Source organism: Electrophorus electricus, chromosome 1, assembly GCF_013358815.1.
Source record: "Electrophorus electricus isolate fEleEle1 chromosome 1, fEleEle1.pri, whole genome shotgun sequence".
Classification (NCBI taxonomy): Eukaryota; Metazoa; Chordata; class Actinopteri; order Gymnotiformes; family Gymnotidae; genus Electrophorus; species Electrophorus electricus.
In genome coordinates, this window is record NC_049535.1 from 25873470 (window position 1) to 25895941 (window position 22472).

General features: G+C 39.0%; 3 protein-coding genes across 5 annotated transcripts; 1 reads left to right on the plus strand and 2 right to left on the minus strand.

Annotated features, from left to right (window-relative positions):
- Positions 1-2525: 2525 nt before the first annotated feature.
- tmem205 (transmembrane protein 205) lies at positions 2526-6000 on the minus strand. Of its 2 annotated transcripts, none has more exons than XM_027006527.2 (4): positions 5900-6000; positions 4930-5038; positions 4664-4827; positions 2526-4308 (listed from the first exon to the last, which is right to left on the minus strand). In XM_027006527.2, exons 2-4 carry the CDS (start codon positions 5027-5029, stop codon positions 4006-4008), a joined length of 567 nt encoding a protein of 188 aa, XP_026862328.2. In that variant the 5' UTR covers positions 5030-5038; positions 5900-6000; the 3' UTR covers positions 2526-4005. The 2 variants fall into 2 exon arrangements, with proteins under 2 accessions (XP_026862328.2, XP_026862327.2); XM_027006526.2 differs by having other exon boundaries at positions 4930-5050.
- Positions 6001-8655: 2655 nt separating this feature from the next.
- elof1 (ELF1 homolog, elongation factor 1) lies at positions 8656-10026 on the plus strand. 2 transcript variants are annotated; one of them, XM_027006519.2, is made up of 4 exons: positions 8656-8763; positions 9257-9405; positions 9527-9597; positions 9729-10026. In XM_027006519.2, exons 2-4 carry the CDS (start codon positions 9290-9292, stop codon positions 9791-9793), a joined length of 252 nt encoding a protein of 83 aa, XP_026862320.1. In that variant the 5' UTR covers positions 8656-8763; positions 9257-9289; the 3' UTR covers positions 9794-10026. The 2 variants fall into 2 exon arrangements, with proteins under 2 accessions (XP_026862320.1, XP_026862321.1); XM_027006520.2 differs by having other exon boundaries at positions 8659-8763; positions 9290-9405.
- A 129-nt stretch (positions 10027-10155) lies between these two features.
- cnn1b (calponin 1, basic, smooth muscle, b) lies at positions 10156-19821 on the minus strand. Its single transcript, XM_027006617.2, has 7 exons — positions 19560-19821; positions 16728-16849; positions 16159-16225; positions 14395-14532; positions 13440-13556; positions 13046-13192; positions 10156-12763 (listed from the first exon to the last, which is right to left on the minus strand). The coding sequence occupies exons 1-7, from the start codon at positions 19617-19619 to the stop codon at positions 12521-12523; spliced, it is 894 nt and encodes a 297-aa protein (XP_026862418.1). The 5' UTR covers positions 19620-19821; the 3' UTR covers positions 10156-12520.
- Between the last annotated feature and the right edge of the window lie 2651 nt (positions 19822-22472).

The following is a 22472-nucleotide window of genomic DNA, read 5'->3' on the forward strand; positions in this document are numbered from 1 at the left end:
TTGTAAATCCCCCCCTCCTTCTTTACTTATTTCCCCGTTACTATGCCAGGTAAACGGTTAAGCGTATATCTTAGAAGAAATTTAATAAGCGATTGTTTGTTGTTTGGGTATCACCACCACTAATGAAGCTCAGCTTGCGAATAAACTGAAACACAATGAAAGAGCTAGTCAAAATGCTTCGATGATTATTAGGATAACATCCTGTCCAAGAGCCTTATACTTGCACTTCTATTAAACTCTGCTTGCTCAGAGCTTTCCTGGAGGGTCCAATTCTCTATTTGGCTTTTTCAAAAGAAACATGCTAATACCAACGACAGTGCCAAAAAGAATGAGTTTTACTGCAATAACTCTTCTGGGTTCTCTGATTTCGGTTATTCTTCTAAAGGTTGTGGAATTAAGTGACCAAGAACATTTGATCCAATGATTATGACAATCCTTCACCATTCATGTGTAGTTGTTTTTTTTTCTTTTTCGTGTGTTCCTTTAGCCAAACCCCGCACCCCACTCTCTGTGCTATCTTCCCCACGTAGGGTTTGTCTCGCCGTTCATCTGGGGTGGAGATGAGAGCACAACAGACTCTCTCCTTCTCCACCTGTTGATATAGCCTCTACCTGCATCTCCACTAGTGGTGGGGCTGCTTTCTAAATCTAGCAGTTAACTGCTAGATTTAGAAAGCAACCCCCCAACACACACACACTGTATTCTCTTATGCAATTATGTCTTCTGCCTATCTATTTTTGTATAAGGTCTCACCACCACACGCAACCTGATATTATTAGCAGGTCCTATTTTCCAGTGATCTTAACAGTTATTTTGATTCCAGACATTGAATCACCATCTGAATATTGAATCAAAAATATTTTCACTCAATTTTTTTTTGTCTATTTCAAATAAACATGTTCCCATTAAGAAGTATAGAATCTGTGGAAGAAATAATCCCTGGTTTTCAAACAGTCTCTGACAATTCAATCATTCAAGAAATAAATCTTGGGCCCAAGCTAGATCTTCAGATTCCTCTGCTGATTAGACTATGTTTAGAGGAGGAACAAATGTACATCAATGATTAGAAAAATCAATTCAGACTTAAGTTAGTCACAGAGAATTTAAATAATCCTTTAAAAATTTCCAAACAAATATTTATTAGGTACACATGTTGCCTTAAGTCTCCCAGAGCATACTGTAGATGGCTCAGACGAATAGAAGATAATGCTGCCCTGATCAGGGAGTTTAATAAGCGTTTTATTTGTACTGGGTCTGTACTAGACAGCCTAAATGTAAATACTTCTGTCCAATGTTATGCGACTCCATCAACTGATGAAAACCTGGATTTGTTTGATTTTAAACCTGTTACAGTTGCTCAAATCTGTCTATAAGGCTCTGAAAGATATTTATCACAAAAAGTCTGCAGGCCCTGACAATCTGGACCCGTATCTTCTAAAGATGTCTGCAGATATTGTTGTTGGACCTATTACTCATATTTTCAACTTGAGTCTTCTGTCTAATTCCATACAGAAAATTTGGAAAGCAGCTTTTTTCTCCTTATTTAAAGGCAGATTCTTCAAAGTTAAATAACTATCATCCAGTACCCAACCTTTCAATCTTGTCTAAGATTGTTGAATTTCAGGTAAACTTGCAGATAAAGCAGTTTTGAATTGCTAAAACCTTTTTTGAGTGATTTTCAGTCTGGCTATAGAACTGGCTACAGTACAATTACTCCTACCATGGTTGTGACAAGTGATCTCATTGGTTCATTGACACATTCTGCATAGAATCAATTAATCTTCTGCTTTGAAATGAACTGAAGGTCAAAAAAGGTGCACAGGTATCTTCATTACTTGTCCATATAGTTAAAGTGGTCCCAGTGTTGTTCATACAAATACAGAATTCTTTTTGTTTATATACAAAATAATGTATACAAAGCACAAGATTTTTTTAGTTTTAAAAAGATTGAGTCTTTGTTCTATGAAAGCACCAACATATCTCTATCCCCTATTACAAACCACGTGAGAAGCCAGGTGTCAAGGTCACTATTCTTTTGTTCTAAATTTATATTCAATTTAATGTAATGATGTACATGATGTACATTAATGTACGTTTAATATCACAGTCTAGAGCTCTCTATTTGTTCAGCTGATGACATCCATCAGCCTTTGTGACATCAAACCTGATATGAGGGCTGACACAGGTGGTTGTGTATACTTGCCAGGGCAAGTGGCAGTTCATTAGGACTTGGCTCCCAAGCTTGCCTTGCTCTGTGTAAACATCAATCACAGGCTAGTACTGGAAATCTCATTAAAGGATATTGTACCACAGATATAGAACTTTGAATTTAGTTTTCCATTCATACTCAGTTCATGAAGTTTATGATTACTGAATATAGATTAATCACCATGGGGATGTGTCATGAAACTGTGTGAAAATATCTGCAATACCTATTTGCCTTCAAGTGCTTTTAGCTTTTGAAACTGTGCTTACTGATGACAAGTGCATTGTGAGGTCCAAGTTCATGTTTGCTTTTACAGGGCTTTTAATTATTTATTTATTTTACATGCATCACCTACCAGGGTACACAGCACATCACGTAACTGTGATGATAAAAATAATTTAGCTTTTTTACACCCCACAGCCAGTATTATACTACTCTAAAGCCATGGCCACCTTAACATAGTAAAATATATACATATGCATAAGCTAACAACTGCATTTAAAAAAACAAAAAACACTGCTCTGATGTCTTGAAACACCACAAGGCACAATTTAACATCACCAGCCATTTAATATTTTGTATTCATAAAAAAAAATCTATTGTAAGGATGTACTTACAATATATATAATTTTTCTATGAATGACGTTTTTCCATTATAAGAAAAGTTAGTTTAAAAATAACAGTTACAAAGTGTTTGTTATAAAATAGTTAACATGCTGTTTTCTCAAAACAATTAACTTGTGACTACTGACCAATTTCATAGCTGTTCCTTGATTTTGTGACTAGTCTTAGACAAACTAAAATTTTACATTTGCAGCATGCATATTAAACTAGGCTTTATTGAAGTAATTAGGGCTTGATGTATAGAAAAATACCATGTTGCAATTACACTGCTAGATATTGCATCTGCAATAGAGGCTGCAATATATTAAAAGAACAGTGGTTAACCTGCAGAGAGAGGCCTGCATTATTTTCATAAAATTATTTATATTTCTTCCATCATGTAAACTCCATGCTTCAACCAACCCTCAAAAAACTGAATCTGTAATGCTGAGAATGATCAGAATGTTCATAGCCCCCCTGCAAACAATGTTAGAAATGTCATTTGCATCACTTCTGCCAAAATATCAGTACTGCAAAGGCCATTACTGCAATGATTAATGAACACCACATTAACCATAAATTTTCACGTTAATGCTAAATAATCTGCAGTAAGGCTTCCTGGGAATTACAGGCACTTAAGTCACTGTTTCAGAGAGCCAATATAACATGAACATGAACTTCTGAATCTTTGCTTCATCTTAACCATGTTATCTGAAGAGATCTACCATTCAAAAACATGTACAAGAACAGAATTGGGCCAAAATAATAATGTTGATCAATCTAAGCATTATGATGCGTACACTTATTAGTTTAGCTACTATTTAGGCTGCTGGATCATTTCTGATTGTGTTTCACCTTTCATCTTTGATTGCACTGATGCAACTCTGCAGCCCCAACACAGTGTACAGCCATAATGGTAATTTCCATTTTCCAAAGGACACATTACTGAATGCAAGAAAATGAGAACAGAAAAAAATAAAACATTTCCTACAATGGTGTGAAACACCAGTCCTGGAGAGCAGAGCTCTGGGTTTTATATTTTCTTACATTACCACCTCAAATTCAACCCAATTTAGATTAAGAATCAGGAGTATTAGAGCAAGATAAACACTAAACGTTTGGGGCTGTGGTCCCCAGAACCTGAGTTTCACACGGCTGTCCCAGAACATTCAGGAGTCATTTGTGTTTTCCTGTTCTCATATGGAGGCCAGATGGAGGGCCAGGTAGATAAGGTTGATGGTGGTGCAGGAGAAACCAACGAGGTTGCTCAGATTTGACAGGCCATGGTAACGGTAGAAGCTGCTCCTGTGGGTCTTGTATTTGGGGTCCTGCTCACGGAGGCTGGTGTAGCGCTCCCTGTTTGTGGCAAAGCCGACCTCCTCACCCAGGCCATGCTCCTTCTCGATCTGCCTCATCACCAGCATGTTCTCGGTGACGGCCGGCCCAAACCACTGTGCGTTTAAGCCCGCCATGATAACGGCTGTGAAGTACAGGGCCATCTGCGGAGGAAGTGCACAGCCGTATGTGACCGTGTATGTGTGAGCATGTGGAATAGTGGGTGGGTGCAAGGGAGGTGGGTTCGTTCGAGATGGCATTTTAAAAAGTTTTGCTTCAGTACAATTGAAACAGACATGCTGTTATGCAAATGTAAAAAAAAAAGTCAATAATGAATGACGTATGTTACTGTTAATCTTTATACTGATGAACAGTGGCACGTTACCTTGATTACAAGATCCTTTACATAATTAAAGTAACCCAATATACCACTTTATATGAAATCCTGCAAAGCAGATCGAGCCACATTCAGCATCTTGCACACATGCACTTTACAGCAAGCATCAAATTTGAGCTCACCTGCACTGTCTCATGCCAGTCCAGCAGCTCCCTGGGATGGTACACTGCATATATAGCCAGACTGACTGTGTTACTCCCCAGCAGACAGTAAAAATACACAGGAAAGAGCTTACTCTGCACCAGGCCAAACGTGTGCAAAGTTACTTGGGACACCAGCACAAAGCCTGAAGAGTGTGGAGAGTGGGAGCAGTCATAGTATTATTCCAAATGGCCTTTTGTGTGAGACACTGCTATGGAAAGTCCCACAGAGAAATACAGCATGTTACCTGCGATGAAGGACACCCACACCTGCATCCCCCAAGAGAATGCGATCACCAACAGATGAAGCACCTTCACCAGCTCTGTTGGATCCCCCTCAGAGACCATGGCAAATTCCTAAGAGATACACTGACCAGAATATTCTTCGATATATTACGTTATCGGTATTTTTTGGAAAGCCATTACAGATCCAGTCTTTAAAAAAAAAAACAAAAAAAAAAACAAAAAAAAAACGTGTATACTACTTTCCTAAAATGTTTATCAGCACGTTCATAGCCCAACATGGGCTACACGGGAATTTGGCTTAAAGGAAAGAAGAATTCGGGGAAAAAAAGGAATTTGGATTGCGGGAACTACAACACCTACATATAAAGTTCGAGTGCTGAGCTTCATACTTTGTGTCTCCTTGCGTCATCTAGCTAACCAGTTGCAAAAAGCTTGAATATTAACTGCAGCCCCAAACTACAGTTCAGATGTAGGCCTGCGGGCAACACTGCGTTTTTTTCGCCTTTACATATCGATACGTTTTCTTTACTCCAAGTGAACTGCAGAAGTCATTGAGCAAAAGATAAGTTTGCTGTTTGGGGTTGATAAAAAAACAACAACAAAAAAAACAAGTCCTCGCCCCCTGTTAAAATGCAAGATATCCTTGCGGGTATGTCCGTATGAACGGAGTTCACCGCCATACAAGCAATATTAAAAGTGCTAACGTTCAAAACAGCTAACTACGGTGCAGTCAATGTGGTACGCTAGAAACCTCGAAAGAGGTAGCTAACCTAGCTAGTATAAACTATCCAATTTAACCTATCGTTTCAAATTAACATTTCAAATATCTTAACTTTATCGACTGTTCCATGCAATGTCAAACGTTATAAAGCCAAAGACTACTACCCTATCAGGCTACTTAATCCATACCGCTTGCTTTATTGAATTTATAAAAGTGAAAAATCAAAAGGTAAATTGATCAAAATCACATACCTGTTTTAATTACTTAGAACTTGGTCTCAATTAGAGGTTTAAGCTTCGAATTTGGCGTTTTGGAAACCGGACATTTCTCCACTCTTAACGCCTCTTCTCGTTTAGACACACCCCTTATGTCATACCAGCAAATCATACTCTTCTATTCGAATAAAAAAATATCCAATCATAGACTGGAATAACTAAAACCTGTCCCGTGCTCTGTGATGGTGAAATCAGGAAATATGAAAACCTAGCTGTTCTTCTATTACATCAAAATATTAATTGAACGGAAGAAACATGGATAGCGAATACAATGAGTTCAGGATTTTGCGTATCCCAATTTTACAACCTTTAAACTATATTGCCAAAAGTATCCACTGACCCATCATTAATTGAATACAGGCGTTCCAATCACTTCCATGGCCACAGGTGTATAAAACCAAGCTCCTAAGCGTACAGACCGCTTCTACACACATTTTTGAAAGAATGGGTTGCTCACAGGAGCTCAGTGAATTCCGTGATAGGGTGTTACCTGTTTGACAAGTCCAGCCATGAAATGTCCTCTCTACTAAATATTCCACAGTCAACTTTTAGTGGTATTATAACAAGGTGGAAGCGATTGGAAACGAGAGTGACTCGGCCATGAAGTGGTACACCAGGTAAAATGGTAGGCCACGTAAAATGACAGAGCAGGGTCAGTGGATGCTGAGGCACATGGAGGTCACCAACTTTCTGCAGAGTCGGTCACTACAGACCTCCAAACTTCATGTGGCCTTCAGATTAGCTCAAGAACAGTGTGCAGAGAGCTTCATGGAATGGGTTTCCATGGCCGAGCAGCTGCATCCAAGCCTTACATCACCAAGCGTAATGCAAAGCGTCAGATGCAGTGGTGTAATACATGCTGCAACTGGACTCTAGAGCAGTGGAGATGTGTTCTCTCTGGCGAATTGTCCTTCTCCATCTGGCAACCTGATGGGCGAGTTTGGGTTTGGCGGTTGCCAGGAGAACAGTACTTGTCTGACTGCATTGTGCCAAGTGTAAAGTTTGGTGGAGGGGGGATTATGGTGTGGGGTTGTCTTTCAGGAGTTGGACTTGGGCCCCTTAGTTCCAGTGAAAGGAACGTTTAATTCTTCAATGTAATGAGATTTTGGACAAGTTCATGCTCCCAACTTTTTGGGAACAATTTGGGGATGGCCCTTTCCTGTTCCAACTTGACTGCACACCAGTGCACAAAACAAGGTCCATAAAAACATGGATGAGTGAGTTTGGTGTGGAAGAACTTGACTGGCCTGCACACAGTTCTGACCTCATCCCGATAGAGCACCTTTTTGGGATTAATTGGAGCGGAGACTGTGAGCCAGGCCTTCTCATCCAAAATCAGTGTCTGACTTCACAAATGTGCTTCTGGAAGAATGGTCAAAAATTCCCATAAACACACTCCTAAACCTTGTGGAAAGCCTTCCCAGAAGAGTTGAAGCTGTTTATAGCAGGAAAGGATTAAACCCTCTGGATTAAGATTGGGATGCCACTCAAATTCATGTGTGCAAAGGCAGACGACCAAATGCTTTTGGCAATATAGTGTATATTATGTCTAACTTGTTTTGCTTATTTTCTGTTCGAGTAAAGGCACTCATTTCACTTGTGACGGTATGAGTCCTTTTGCATCTTGTATAATCAGACCCTTAATATTAATTTGGGTTTATTATAGCCAATATGAGATTAATTTAAGTATATTTAGAACATTTACCATTTATTTTAGAGAGTGGATCTAAGCAGACCACTCATCCTGATAGAGAGACTGAGGAAAGGGACTGAACTTCAAGTGAAGGTACTAAGCTAAACAACAAATGTATGCAACAAGATTTTTGTTGTTGCATTAAAATGTATATTTTAGACCATTGATTCTTTGAGTAAAACCAGTAGCAGAAAGAAGTAAGACATTCAATCAAGAGAATATTGGTTAAATGCTATAAATATTAAGTGGCTATAAGACACTGTATCTTACTAGGTCATGGAATGAAAATGGACCAGAGGCTTTTGCTGCCTGGCTGAGATTTGCCAACAAATGAGACCAACAAAGGCAAAGGGGCAGTGGACATAACCATCAGGTATTTTAATTACTTTACAAGCATTTATTGCAAGAATGCTGCATAAATATTTAAATGGGTACTACATGCTTACTGGTTCTCACCTTTATTTTTAAATTGTTTTTAATAATTTTATTTTCCCTCCCCTCCAACCTGCCCCCTAACATACACGTACTTGTAGATGATGTATGACATGTATCTTCTGGCTTTGTTTCCCACTACAAAGACTGGCCATGTATGTACATTAGATAACAAAGCATTTTTGTAAGTCACTCTTTATAAGAGCATTTTTGGATTCTTTAATAAACAATTAGTTTTTAAAAATGTTAAAGTAGTCTATTCTGTTTCTCCTCATCAGTTACCGATAAAAATGAAGACAATCTGTGTGCACATTTTTCTTACCATATGACTTTAAACCAATGTGTGACTGTATACCTTTTCTGTTATAGGCGGAAATAAACTGCATCCTGCACATCATTTTTGTAAAATAAAATTCTGCAAGATATTTCATTCTGGCTTTGTAGATATCTACAGAGCATAAGTTCAAAGGTTTTCCTTGTTACGAAAGTGTTTTTAAACAAATTATTCAAAGTTGCCCTCCGTTTCTTTGAAATTCATGACTCTTTGCAATTCACGCTGTTGGACAACAGATGGCAACGTATAGCGCTCAAATCTCCCAGGCATGGTTTTTAAGACAAAGAAGACATTTTCCCGGAAGTTGGTGGGCTTGTTTATGCATTAGGGCAGTGTTGTGGTTTTCTGGTTGTGGAGTACTATTTGATTAATTGCTTAGCGGTAAGAAATATTTTTGTTCACATTTGAGTGATTTGATTGCACACGTTGTTAGCAGGTTGCTTTGCTAGATGGCTAACTAAGGTTATCTCGGGCTCCTTTTCGCAAGCTAGCATTGCAGCTGTTTGCTAAGTAGCTAGTTAGCTAGCAGCTGGCTATCTTAAAGCGTTTGGTGTGTCCTAAATGACTAATTTCGCTATCAGCGTTAGCTTACATGGGGGAACAAGAATTTGCATTGTAGTTTGCGTATTAGCTAATCTAGCTAAATACTTATTGCTAGCTGTTATAGGTTAATTTGGCTAACCGAGCTAGCTAGTTAGTCGAGTTTAGTCAGTATTTTCGCTTATAATGGATTTTGCGCGCAGATCGGAACTTTGAGTGAATAAAAGTGTAGTGGGTACTATGTAATGGTAATACAGTTAGGTAACGCTAAACAAATTGTACGTGAATGTTCGTTCGCTAGTAGCTGGATGCTGATGTGTGCATTTCTCCCCAGGTTTAGTTAACGTAAGATATCTCGTTGGTGCAGATGGCTCGCAGAAAGTCGAAGCGCAAGCCTCCTCCTAAGAAAAAAATGACTGGAAACTTGGACACCCAGTTTACGTGTCCCTTCTGTAACCACGAAAAATCATGTGACGTTAAAATGTAAGAAACCTAAGCAGTAGTTGAATGCTTCACAACAATTGTTTTTGTTTATGATCAAATAATTACATTTAATGAGTGAACGGTCTACAACAACAAATTGTTTGATAATCTTTATTTTTAGGGAACGAAGTCGAAACACGGGAATAATATCTTGCAGTGTATGCTTGGAGGAGTTCCAGACCCCAATTACCTGTATCCTTTTTAATCCCCATTGAAGCATATTGATCATGGATTTACTTAATTTAAAGCAGTACATATTTTTGTGAAGAGCCATTTTATTATAGCACTATGATAGTTTCATTCTTCCTTTACCACCTTACCAGATCTCTCAGAACCAGTGGATGTGTACAGTGATTGGATAGATGCTTGTGAAGCAGCCAATCAGTAGCTTTCTCATGGGATCATGGGTCATTAAAGACTAAAAGGGCCCCAGAGCTAAGATGCATTTTTCTGTTCTGATATGCTTCACCTAACAGTAACATCTTGGACATCAAGTAGTCCCATAATAAAACAAAAATATGGGATATCTTTCAGACTATACTTAACCACCTTGTTTCTTTTTTTTTAAATTGTTACAGAATGTGAATAAACAAATAAAATGTAGTGTTTATTAAACAATGAGGAGTTGTTTTCATAATGCTAGTTTGGTAACCACTTGAGTATACATGCAGGAACTTTGTTTGTTTTTATTTTTGCTTGATAAATGAAGATCTATATGAGTAATGACTGGTTCATCATACATCTTTTATGCATATCCTTGTTGCAAACATTGATTTAATGAAATCTTGCCGTAGAAAGGAATGAAGAATAGAGATTTCATGCAGTGGAAATTTTTTTTATTTAAAAAAAAAAACAGATTAACTGTTCTCTGTGTAATCCTTTCCAGAAAATGGGGAATGTGTGTATTCAATAGATTGAAGGATCTGTACTGTAGTATGTTCAGGTCCTTCTTGAACATTAATGTTGCACTCTTATGGGGGAAAAATGAAACAGGCACTGATTTGAAAATGGTGTAGTTTAATGATCTTTCACTTGCCCAGCTGTTGATGGTAAGCCACATAAATAAAGAGTACTCAAATAATATTCTGCTGAAGCGTTGAGTTAAGCGCACAGTAGCTAAACATTTAAATCACGAAGTAATTCTCACTTTCTATTGGTCAAGAGTCTCTGAATCTTAGTTTGGAAGTGTTCACATATTTACTTAAATATGAAGGGAAATATGTGGCTACTTTCATGTTCTTAGGCATAACATGTTATGCTTATAGGTTGCTTGATATAAGCATACTTTGGTAGAATATTTTGCTTTAAAATAAGGTACTGTGCCAGCTATGTCATGGGAAGGGAAGTATATAATAAATCTCATAAAGACACATATCAGTTGACAATGACACCATCACTGAACTTTGTTGTATTAGATAAGTAAGGACCACTAGATGGCACTCTGGAATACACAATGACTGAGCAAAAAAACAGTTTTTTAAAATTACTTCTGAGTACTAGCATTTGTCCTGCTCATTTAAAATGAAAACAAATGGTGCCTTTCATTGTTTTATGTATGGATGGATATCACACAAGATGGTTTCTGTAGTCAGTGCTACTTCCCATCAGATGGCATGGTGACTTCAGGACCAGAACCTCAAAATAGTTCTTACTGTTCCATGACAGTTTTCAAATGGCTTTTCCTTAAAGGTTTCCTTCTTAGTATTCTTCATAGTAATTACAATCTCTGAGCCATAGTCATAAAACAATCAGATCTTGCTGCTGTTGGTGCATATATTTAGGCTCTAATCATTGAGCTCTTTTGCTACTTGCCTTTTAAGAGTGGATTTGTGAATTCCAAGTTAACGTAAATGCAGCAAAACTCTTCTCTAGCTTCATGTAAGAATTTTACCACCTTTTCTCTTTGGATAGGATTTAACTGTAATGGGCCAAAGTAGTTAGCAATTACATGGCTTATGTGCATCTGGTCTTTCATTTATGATGTCTGCCCAAGTGCCATTCTCCCCTCTAAAAAGGGCCAATCCGCTTGTCTGTAGTAAAATTGGAAGCATATTTCAGTCTCATTCTCTCTAACCCATATTGGGTTCTTTTAAATACACAAGTCAAACAGATCTTGTTGTTCTTGTTAATCACTACCATGTTATGCATATTACTGTAGGTAAAGAGATAAGAGAAATTTGTTCTACAAGGCACAGAGTGGGATTTTGGCAATAAATAGCTGTAATGAAAACAACCCTGACCTTTGCACCTCCAAAAGCCATGCAATACTGAAGCAGCATACATTCCCCTGGTAATGTTCCACACCTTTAGATTTTTCACTTGACAAAAGCCTCATGGCTGTTATTCATCAATGAGCCACCCTCAGACACTAAAAGAAGGAAGAGCAAGCTTGCTTTGAAGAATTGCACTGAAAATGTCAGGGCAGGTCTGAGTTTGTGTCCAACTGGAATAGGACTTCACAGTAAGACTTTTTATCAAAAAAACAAAACAAAAAAAAAGCCACCATTGTTAGTCAGCTGTTAGTGAACATCCCTCTACTCCTGCAGTTCCAGTGACGTGGTGGGTTAGTAGCATAGCATCCTTATGGTACTTTTCTCTTTCTCCTAGCCAGAGTTCAGTGCCAGAGCTGTGAGATCAAGTGCAGCAATAGTGCTTTTGGCAGCTACTATTTCCTCTTAAACCAAACCAAGCTAAGTTATATATATATATATATATATATATTGCATTTACAATTCCATATTTGTTTTTGCACTGTAATTTTTGAAGCACAGTTTAGTCCCTCTGCGAAAACCGGAATGTCATGCAAATGAGGTGACAGCAGGCTGCTACACCCAGGACAGGGAAAAAAAACAACTATTGAGTGAAAAGCAGGAACAGCCAGTGGCAGAAAAATAATTTAAAAAACAAACAATAATTAACTGCAAAAATTCCTCTTAAATTTCTCAAAACTGATCAGCCATTGTAGACCTACTTTTGAGTGTTGGCTAATGGCTGTGACATTAGTCAACAGTTTGGGTAGTCTTGCAGAATAACGTTTAAAATACAAAAAAAAAAAGTAGGTGGATAAAAAACAAACAAAGATAAAAGCAGGGTGTGGGGCAGTGGTCCATGCGTCCTAGTCAGAGTACTGGTATCCGTCCATCTCCCGCATATCCTGGCCGTTGTCCATATAGTCTTCAGGGTAGGTGCAGTACTTCTTGTCGTAGACCTGACGCGGAAGACCATAGACGGTCATGCCGGACTGCGATGCCACTTTGTTGGTACCCATTTGTAGTGAGACTGTGGATGTGTCACAGCTCTCCATGTCTAGCTTCTTGTCGAAGATTTGCCGCTTGGTGCCCGGAGCGGTCATGCCAGCCTAAGGAACAAGTGGACAGCGACCGGAGATGTTAGTGTGCACATACCAGTAATTAACCAAAATATCCGGTTTCCTGGAATGATTGCAACATTTATTTGTACATAATTCTAGCACACTTTCATCTTATTTATTGTTTAAATGAACACACTGCAATACAAATGCATAGAAAACCCTTTATAATGGTCACAGATGCCATTAGAAAAACTCACTAGTAACAATACCCAACAAGAGGCAACAGTTACAGTAAGATATAAAATAAACACAACAGAAAACACCAAGCACCTGACTGGCTCCTTTGTTGGTTCCCATCTGCAGACTAATTGTTGATTGGTCCACAGGATTCTCCATGCCAGCCTTAGGATCATAGAGATGACGCCGTGTACCATATGATGTCATACCCTTCTGACTGGCAAACTTATTGGTACCCATCTGCAAGTATGCAAATGAGAAAGCAAAAGCTAGATATATACTTGCAGTATATGCTTGTATTCTTGGAGCAAGCATATAAACATGCTTAAAAGCATATTTCTGAAATCCATCAGTAATACAATTATAAAACTAACAACATGCCATGACTGCATATTTTCAGATGAAGTGAAGCTTTTAATATGTTGTAAAAGCTTTATAAAATAGTAAACAGAAGCAAAGACACCCACACCCACACCCACAGGCTGACCTGCAGACCAATCACATTACGGCCCTCCTTCATCTTTTCCGGGGCAAACCTGCGCTGCTGTTTCTCTGCATACTTCACCCCAACATCATATTTACTGGAGATGCCTTTGGATTTAGCCTGCACACAGTAAACAGCAGGATTATAGGGTTAGCATATCATTGTCTGTACGTTGGCTGACATCAGCACTACCAAGGCAATATATAATCACAGTAATTCTAAGCTTTGGTTGATTGGACCAGTTTGTCTTTTTTCATAGCAGGAATCCACTGTAATTAGTATCAAAATCAATAAGAACAAATCACATACTAGTTTTAACTAAATTTAGTCAGTTTCAGAAAATAATTTTTTACCTGGCGTTTCCATAATTCTGTCTACCTTGTGCATGTCCAAACATGTTATCAAAGAGCTTTTAAGTAGTCATTGCCATACTGTACAAAAAGTAATGCCATAATTAGTCACCAGACTGTCAAAAAGATTATCAGCTTAGTGAGCTCCAGAAAAATGGGAGATGTGTTTTGATGAAATATAAGCTGGTGGTCATGTGTAATGCATTTTACATCGAAATTCTCCAGAGCTCGACAACTACTGTAGCTCCGGCATGCTCCGGAGCTACAGCAGAATTCTGCAGCGCTCCAGAACTACACCAGAGTGCTCCAGAGTATTCCAGAGCTACATCGGAATTCTCCAGAGCTCCGGAACTACATCGGAGTGCTCTGGAGCTACATATGGGCTGCCATTCATTATTTAGTTTATTCCCCACACCAGAGCCTGCAGAACAAGGGACTGCAGGTTCCAATTCAGATCATCTGGTCTTGGAGACACCAGGACAAATGTTTCAGATTAACAGTGGGTGGTACTTCACATGTTTGACAGCTCTTAGCAAACAGGTGTGCATATAGATGGACTCTGCAAGGAGGCCAAATTAGGCATGCTCAGCCAGGCATGCAGCACTTACCATCCCAGCCAGGGCAATCAGAGTGCTCTGAACCTGAGTGTGGTTGACGTTCTCAAACAGGTCGTTTGCCTCAAAGATGTCATGCGGCTTTAGGCCATACTCTTGAATGGCACGTACAAAATTACCAATGTTCTCCAGCTGTGAGGAAAGAAGCAATTTACATTGTAGTTTATGATTCGGGAAACGGAAACACGGCCATCTGTAAACATGCATGTATTGTGTTCATTTACAAGATGAGGTCTGTGCCACCGCACGTTCTGTTCAAATCTGGAATTAATGACCAGTGTCCAGGATACTTCAGGGAGGAAGGAACCACAGAGCACATGTTATGGTCAATACTTTAAACCAGTCTTCACTGGATAAAAATCTGAACCTTTTTTTTTTTTTTTTTTTTTTTTTTTTTTTTAAACATAACTAACTAACATTTTACATTCTAGTTCATTTAAGTATTTACAGAAAAAACCTACATAAAAACAAAAACTGTTTCTAAATCCTTAAAAAAATTCCAGTCTTTATATACAACAAACATTTTCATATAAAAATATCCTCAGTGCAATTTGCTTATTAATAGACAACTTTAGACATGTCTTTGCAATTTATAGCATGTACAGTTATAAACAAATCTTTAAGCATGTGTTCTTTCGACCAGTTGTGTACTTAATCTTTGTGTGGGCACATTATTTTTAAACAGCCAACATAAAAACCTCCACAGGTGTCTTGTATCCCAGCAGCAATGCATTATTCTCAAGTACAACAAAACAGGCCTTCTGTCATCCTTGTGTAAATGACAGCTTGGCAAAAACATGGATGTGATTTTTCTTCCTCTCTAGTGCAAGTTACTGGAGAGAGTGCAGCAAGTCCATACTGTGGGCTTAGTGTCATTTAGTTCCACCTCGCCATGGATCATAAACAGCTGCTTGCACGTTGCTCATGCGAATCTAAATGACCTGCTACTGAACTGGCACATTGTATAGTGACCCATGCTGACTTTGTCATACATTAGCACCAGGACAGTTATTCTGCTAGTTTCTGTCAAACTACAGTGGCAGATGGTTTGTACAGTTCACTGTAAGATTAAACAGAATGCCAGCTTAGATGCTGTAAAGATGCAGTCATGATGGCCTTCTGCATTAAAATTTCAAGTCAGTGGCAATCTACACAAAAAGTCCTAAGATAACAAGCAAGTGTTTATACTGGTACACATGTGATTCTTAAAGAGCTTTTACTTGTTTCTGCTACCAATGAGAAATTGTGAAAAGTGCCACATTGACATTGCAAAAGAAGTGAACTGATGCATATGGGGCATATATAGTATCTTTGCAGAGCCCATGATCATTTAACCATACTGAACACTTTGCCTTGTTTGTGAGAAGCATGTAATTCCATTAACCCAGAACACTCCTGACTCCTAGGAACAGACCTGACTTCATTTATAAAGCTGCTGTCAACTTAAAGTAACCAATGTTAGACTTACCTGATTTGATCATGTAGTTGTGTACTTATCACTTTGGTGTGGTTTCAGTGGGGAAGCAGCCTCTGATGCAGCTTTAACCCAGTGTCTGTGTTACATAGTTTTATGGCACTTGAAACATGCAGCGTGGTGTGCTGCTGGCTTTTAGCCTGGATTATGTAGAAAAGTCAGGCTAGCGGACAGGGCTTTCAGCGACCATGGAGGACAGCAGTGGAACACCTTCCAAGACATCTTAAGATTTTTAGAAAAAGCATATGCTGTGATGTATGCCATTAACAGAAACGGATGTTCACCTGATGCCAGTTTTGAGTAGAGTTGTTGATTTTTTTCACAGAGCCGGGCTGGAGGGTGTTGATGAGTCTGGTTAACAAAAAGATAGAGAATAAAGAATGACACTAGTTCAAGTGCTGAAACATATACTTGTACATGTGTTCAAATAAGGACTAAGAGTGTTGCATACTGGTTGTTACATTTAGTCAAAAAGGCAACCATTCTCCATCATGGTGAGTTTGCAGATTTGAGCCCCAGTGATGCCCCAGCCACCTGTGGCCAGGGATCGAAGGGAGCAAAACTGATACTTTTTTTGTCCCATTAGTCACAGTGATCACGGGGACACCCATGATCACTGTGACTGATGGGACAAAAAAAGTCTGCTTGTGCTTGCAAATGAGGGCAGTGAGCGCTCTTCTTGGAGTGTGTTCAGCTACTCTGTGTCGCAGCATGGGCAGCAGCTCGAAAAGATGTGATGTTTGACTACACATGTAGCAGGGGAAGCATGTGTTAGCCTGAACTTTCCCTAATTGGTAGTTGTCATATGACAGCGGGGGCATAGTCAGAAAGAACATTTGATGCCATTACTCACTCGCAGAGGATAACGCCATCTTTAAGGCCTTCCATGAAGCTGTCTGGAACCTTGCGGCCAGTCACATCCTGGATCCAAAGCCGGAGCTCCTCCTCCTTGTGTGGATCATATTTCTGGGCCAGCTGGGGGTCAGAGGCCACCAAATACACCATTAGCAAACCTACATTAATACAGTCATGATTGATAGGAGGTAAGCTACTGTCAAAAATCCTGGGTTACTGTCTTAGAATTAGATGAAGTGATGGTAGAAATAGTGACTGCTAATAACTGCATTAATTACTTTAGGTGCAATAGGTACAAATCCACAAATACAAAATACAAAAAAACAACAACCTCTGAACGTGTTTTGGTGTGAGATCAAGGATGTTCATCATACAAATTATACCAGCAATAAAAGGTCGGTGAGAGACAATCATTTCTATCATCGTCATCATAGTCATTAACATCATCTTAACCAGGACAAATATTAAATCCCACATTACTTTGCAATTCTCTAGTTCTCATTAAAAGAACATTCATTCATCCAACATTTCTTTGCTGAAATAATGCATATTCCAGCAATAATGCATGTCCAAAAAATGTTAAATATGAAGCCCAGCACACAATCATGCATAACCATAGCTTAAACCAAAATTTGCACCCTCAGCCATTTATTAACTCCATAAATGATATTTTTGTCCTTCTAGAAGCAGGTTTCTTGAAACAATGCCCCAAGGTGGGCTGAGGGGCTGGAGTAAGGATGAGCAGAAGTAACATGAAATTATCTTAGGGACAATGGTGCATGCTAAACTTCCATTTTCACTTAAGTCATATATTGTTTTGTCTCATCAGCAGAAATATGAAGTATTGGAAGAGGAAGGATCTTTCTTTCGCCCCGTCTGAAACGTTTGTCTCACAACACAAGCGAGAGCGCGTAAGGGATGGGAGGGGGATGAATGAGTGCCAACAATAACACTGATTTCAAAGCAGAAGGGGCTTGCAGGCTTCCATGCCAGCAGACCAAACTTGGGAGAAATCTCTCTCTCTTTCTTTCTCTCTCTCTCTACAGCTGTCCATCCATCATCTCACATGTGTCTGCTATATCTCTTTGTCTGTCCTTCTCCGTGTGCATCCATCTCTACTCATCTCTCTCTGGTCGGTCCTTTGTAAAGCACATGCTAACCACGTCCAACGGAAGGATGCCAAGACGGACAGCCGTCAGCCGTCCAGCCAAGGAATTCTGCTCAGGCCGCCATCTGTTGTTGTTGGGTTTTTTTGTCCCGTCCCCCCCCCCCCCCCTTACTCTGGACATGAGGAATGCAATTAACACTGCCTTCTCTCCTCTGCCTTGATCTCTCCTTTACTAAATAGTGGCAAGATCCACACGGGTTATCTGAAACAGTGATACTGTACAAACCAGCTGGAAAGCAGGCTTTCCACATTCCGTTTCCACTACAACTACCTGTAATGTATTCATTAGCTTTGTGCAGGTCTATCCATTTCCTCCCCCTTTACTTTACAAATTATTACATGATAAACAAGAGCATTTAACCTAAGGAGAGTTTACCAAAATGATGCTACAGGGAAGCCCTGTAACAACTACTGACTTTTCTTTAACTTATGGAAAAATAATGCAAAAAATAATAACAATAAAATCACACTTTGGCTTTCATCAGATGGAAATCTGATTTCTGATTCCCTCATATTAAGAGTAGGGTGAAGGTTTCCTGGTAGCAGTTCATCTCTCCTCTCTTATGGTAGAATGTCCTGTGGCGTTCCGCCTCATCCCAAACTGTTTACAATAAACCACTTTCTCCTTCAGATATAGCAAGAGCTTGGCTCTTCCTTATATGGAAACCAGAAAGTCACAAGGCGGTCACTGGACACAGCAACCCAGCAACACAGATGCACACCACATCCACTATATCACTTACTGTCATTGGTTGGAAGACCTGAAGCATTTTCGGACATGTGGAGTGATTGTAGGATACACAGGGGAAATAATATTGACTAGTAAATAAGTTGGCATGTTCACAAGCTAGCTGTATAGAAAATGTTAACTGCCTGGTTGATGCTTATCTACGGAATGTAAAAAAGAGAATGGATTCATTAGAATGGATTCATGCATAGACCTAATGGAAACAATGTCTTACTGTGAATACACGAAGCTGGTCTGGAACCTGTCTTTAATGACAGAGCTGAGTTACTGAACACTGTCAGAACTTTTTTAAAAAAGTCTTTGACTGTCTGACAGTCACACACAAACCTGTGAAATCCCACATGTCAATGTAGACAACAGGTTTGTCTTATTTGAGGATACTTGAAATTGCCAGGTCACCGCCTTCTGACAGGTCAAGTAATCAGTGTGGACATGCTTTGAGTTTGTCGTTCTATATGACATTCTAAGGAAACATCTTAGATTGACAAGGCATGGGACAACTGTACAAGCTGCACACAGAAAACAGCCCATAATCATTCTGTCTGTCTCTCTCCCTCTCTCTCTCACGCACAGACACGAAAACAAATTTCAGGGAGGTAAACCAGTCAGTTTAAAATATGTTAATGATCACGTTTAGTTATGACGATACATGCAGCACTTCAACACATCGAAAAATAAATGGCCACGCATGCACGGACAAGCACAGGGCTACGAAACACTTTTTATTCTTTTTACGAAGGCTCAGTATAAACTAGGCCTATCTGAAAACAATCTGTTTTGACGTCAGTGTTTGGCCTTATAATTTGGTCCGTCAAAGCCATTTAAAACCAGTGCATGGGCGCACGTGCTGCTTTGCACCCCGACCGATGCGTTTTCTCTACGTATTTCTAAGCAGTCTCTGAATATTTGCCTACCTTGCTTTTCACCTCAGCAGAAAGCCCGAACGCTGGACCGCTTCTGAAGTGTTGTGCCATTGTATTTTGTCAAAGTCGATCTAAATTATGGAAAATGCGTAAACAGGAACTTAGCTAACAGTTTGAAGAATAGAATTCTCCAGTAGTTATCGGTTGTAAATGTTGACTCCGGTGCTGATATCGGCGTATTTCGTTGTTTTATATCCTATTCCGTTATCTCTATATTAGAAAGTTCGCAGCACATCGTAATACTTTTCCCAATCTTTTTTAAACTCTTCCCATCTGCGCGTGTCCGTAGTGCGCGGTGATTGGCCAGGGCCAACATCCAATCCCCACGTTACGTCTTCATCAGGGTGATGTCAACAGCATGGTATTAAACCCAGTCGCTGTCACTTTTTCCACCTTGAATAGAATTAACGGATGCTCCTGCTTTGACCGATTTAAATACGCTTATATATTATTTACTGTACGGATCACAGCGATCTTTGGGGAAGGTGGGAGACTGCAGATATTTTAGATATGTTAAAATTCCATGTCTGTCCCAGATGATTAATTATTTCGCAGATACGCGCTTGACTAAAGATAGTAACGTAATGTCTTGCAGGTTTCGAATGAAGCAGATTTAAGCATGAAAAGAAACATTATTACAAATTAATTTTGAAAAATGTTGTTACTTGAATTTTCTATAATATATGACAGTTTAATCTGGGTCACTTGCAAAGTGGAACATTCTACATTGTACAACGTTTTTAAAAAAAGAAACGGCATCCATGGAGTATTCCATGACCGTCAATCCCAGCACGATAAGAATCCCTCTACAAAAAAATAAACCCCTTGGTTCGACAGCTGATTGGTCTGAACTTTGTCACAGCTGACGTCAGTGCCAAAGGGCGAGCTGGTTCTCCTCTTTTACCAAGCTCCACCGAGCTGCACTTCGGTCCGCTGCGATTAGAGGTGTCCAGTTCACTGTAGCTGATTCATCCATATATTTTAGAACTAACTAGGCTACTGCTGACAATTGCTGAACTTTACCCGAGAACTAAATGGTATTATTCAATCATGAATCTATTATTAAAATTACTCAGATTTTATAAATCTGTTTCTTTGAGTAGAAAGTTCTATTCACAGTTGTTTGTGGTTAATTTGTTTTCCATTGTTTAAAATGACTTGCCTTTCAACTTTCCTCTTAATTCAGTATCACTGTGAATCATTGCTCAATGACAAACATAAAACATATTTATAAAACTTTATACATCTTGACCATATCTTTGAAATATCACTGATATTGAGAAACATTTATATTAGACCTGTGTCTCAAATTGTATGCCTAAAATACTGGAAATAATAAACATTTTGACTAAAGACAGATAAATGAACCATTTCCCAAACCTTGTCAAAGAATAGTGTTTTATATGAGACTCCCAAAGATCACTGCTAACACTGGGGTTGAGTGTAGGGTCCCAGAGTGATTAGTGTGCCTAAAACGAATATAGTGCTAAAACTTTGGTGTAGAGTGGTCTTTCATATACACCACTAGAAAACAGATGTTACTGTGAACACATGTCAGAGGACATGACAATGAGTTTTATGGGAGAGGATGTGGTACTGCTGTGCATTTGGATCTGTTAGATTTTGATATACTGCATAAACATTTACAAAGGCGTTATTAAAAGCCAAATTTCATAGGCACAAGGCCTTTCTGGAATAACCTCTGACCAGCTCAGAGTTTTAATTGCAGAAAATAGTTTGTCAGTCAGGTTTCATAAAACTATCAGGTTTCTTAAAAATAAATCTTTATGACAATGACAGCTGTGGAATCTTTATTATAAATGGGATGATGATTAATATAACATGAGAATTATTAATACAACAGTGTGACCTCAAAAATGTCTCCTTAAAAATGTAAAAACACAATATACATTCATTATTTCCAGGAGTTGGGTACTCCTGTTCTAGAAAATTAAATAACCACAGAAATGTGAAAAGGAGTCACTGTTGTCACTGCATGTGAGCTAGAAATGAGATTAAAATGTATGTGACCCATACAGAGATTTGTTCACACTATAAAAACCTTCAAGCATCAGATTCTGATCTCAGCATCTTAGAGATAAATAAAGAATTACATAAGTTTACCAACTGCTGATTATAGAATGTTTTTAGACAGGATGATCTCAAGTCAAACAATATTATTGTAATATATTGTGTTAAAAAATAGTATTGATCAAATATTACTTGGATGACAATTCCTGATATCTATCTAACTGTAATAAATGGGACGCTTTACCAAAAACGCCATTGATTTTTTTGGTGAGTGGCTCACAAATTTGTTCTTTAAACTTTCATGGTAGTGGTGAGAGATCATAAGTGGATCAGATGAAATATTTTTCAACCTGAAACAAGACTTTGACTGGGTATAGGCCTTGAGTAACCCAACCTGCTTTCATCGAGAAGAGATGTTTTACTGGAGACATTGCTGCCATATGTAAAGGTTTCCTGCCACCTGTGTCATACCTGCACCACTAAGAAAGGGCTTTCATGTCAAACTTGTGTGTTCTTAGTGCCATGCCTCTTATAATGATGCAAAATGCTAGCTTACTGGATGAGACGGTTCAGTTTGCACCCTTCAGTACACTGGGGGCGATCCACAGCTCTTCTGTGAGAAGCTGGCCATTTGCTAAACCATCAGTATGCCCCTGCAACCTCACATCAATACACTCATAGAGAGCTCCAACCATAGGCTGGCCGTCTGTATCTCCCAGGGACGTTTGGGAACTGGAAAATATACAGATTCATAGGGTCTTGTGGTCTTTGTTGTAATGGCTTGCTTCTATTGCAGGCGTTATCGCTGAGCACTTCCTCTGTGCATGAAAGATTTCCATTAAGTAATTCTATTTAGAAGTGACTCATCTTCTG

Coding starts and splice junctions, on each gene's coding strand:
- elof1 (XM_027006519.2), top strand. CDS start 9,290: ATGGCTCGCAGAAAGTCGAAGCGCAAGCCTCCTCCTAAGAAAAAAATG. Junction 9,406..9,526: donor AAATCATGTGACGTTAAAAT/GTAAGAAACCTA, acceptor CTTTATTTTTAG/GGAACGAAGTCGAAACACGG. Junction 9,598..9,728: donor GTTCCAGACCCCAATTACCT/GTATCCTTTTTA, acceptor CCACCTTACCAG/ATCTCTCAGAACCAGTGGAT.
- tmem205 (XM_027006527.2), bottom strand. CDS start 5,029: ATGGTCTCTGAGGGGGATCCAACAGAGCTGGTGAAGGTGCTTCATCTG. Junction 4,828..4,929: donor GTGGGTGTCCTTCATCGCAG/GTAACATGCTGT, acceptor CACACTCTTCAG/GCTTTGTGCTGGTGTCCCAA. Junction 4,309..4,663: donor ACTGGCATGAGACAGTGCAG/GTGAGCTCAAAT, acceptor CTTCCTCCGCAG/ATGGCCCTGTACTTCACAGC.
- cnn1b (XM_027006617.2), bottom strand. CDS start 19,619: ATGGCACAACACTTCAGAAGCGGTCCAGCGTTCGGGCTTTCTGCTGAG. Junction 14,533..16,158: donor CTACTCAAAACTGGCATCAG/GTGAACATCCGT, acceptor CTTTCCTCACAG/CTGGAGAACATTGGTAATTT. Junction 12,764..13,045: donor CCAACAAAGGAGCCAGTCAG/GTGCTTGGTGTT, acceptor CTTGTTCCTTAG/GCTGGCATGACCGCTCCGGG.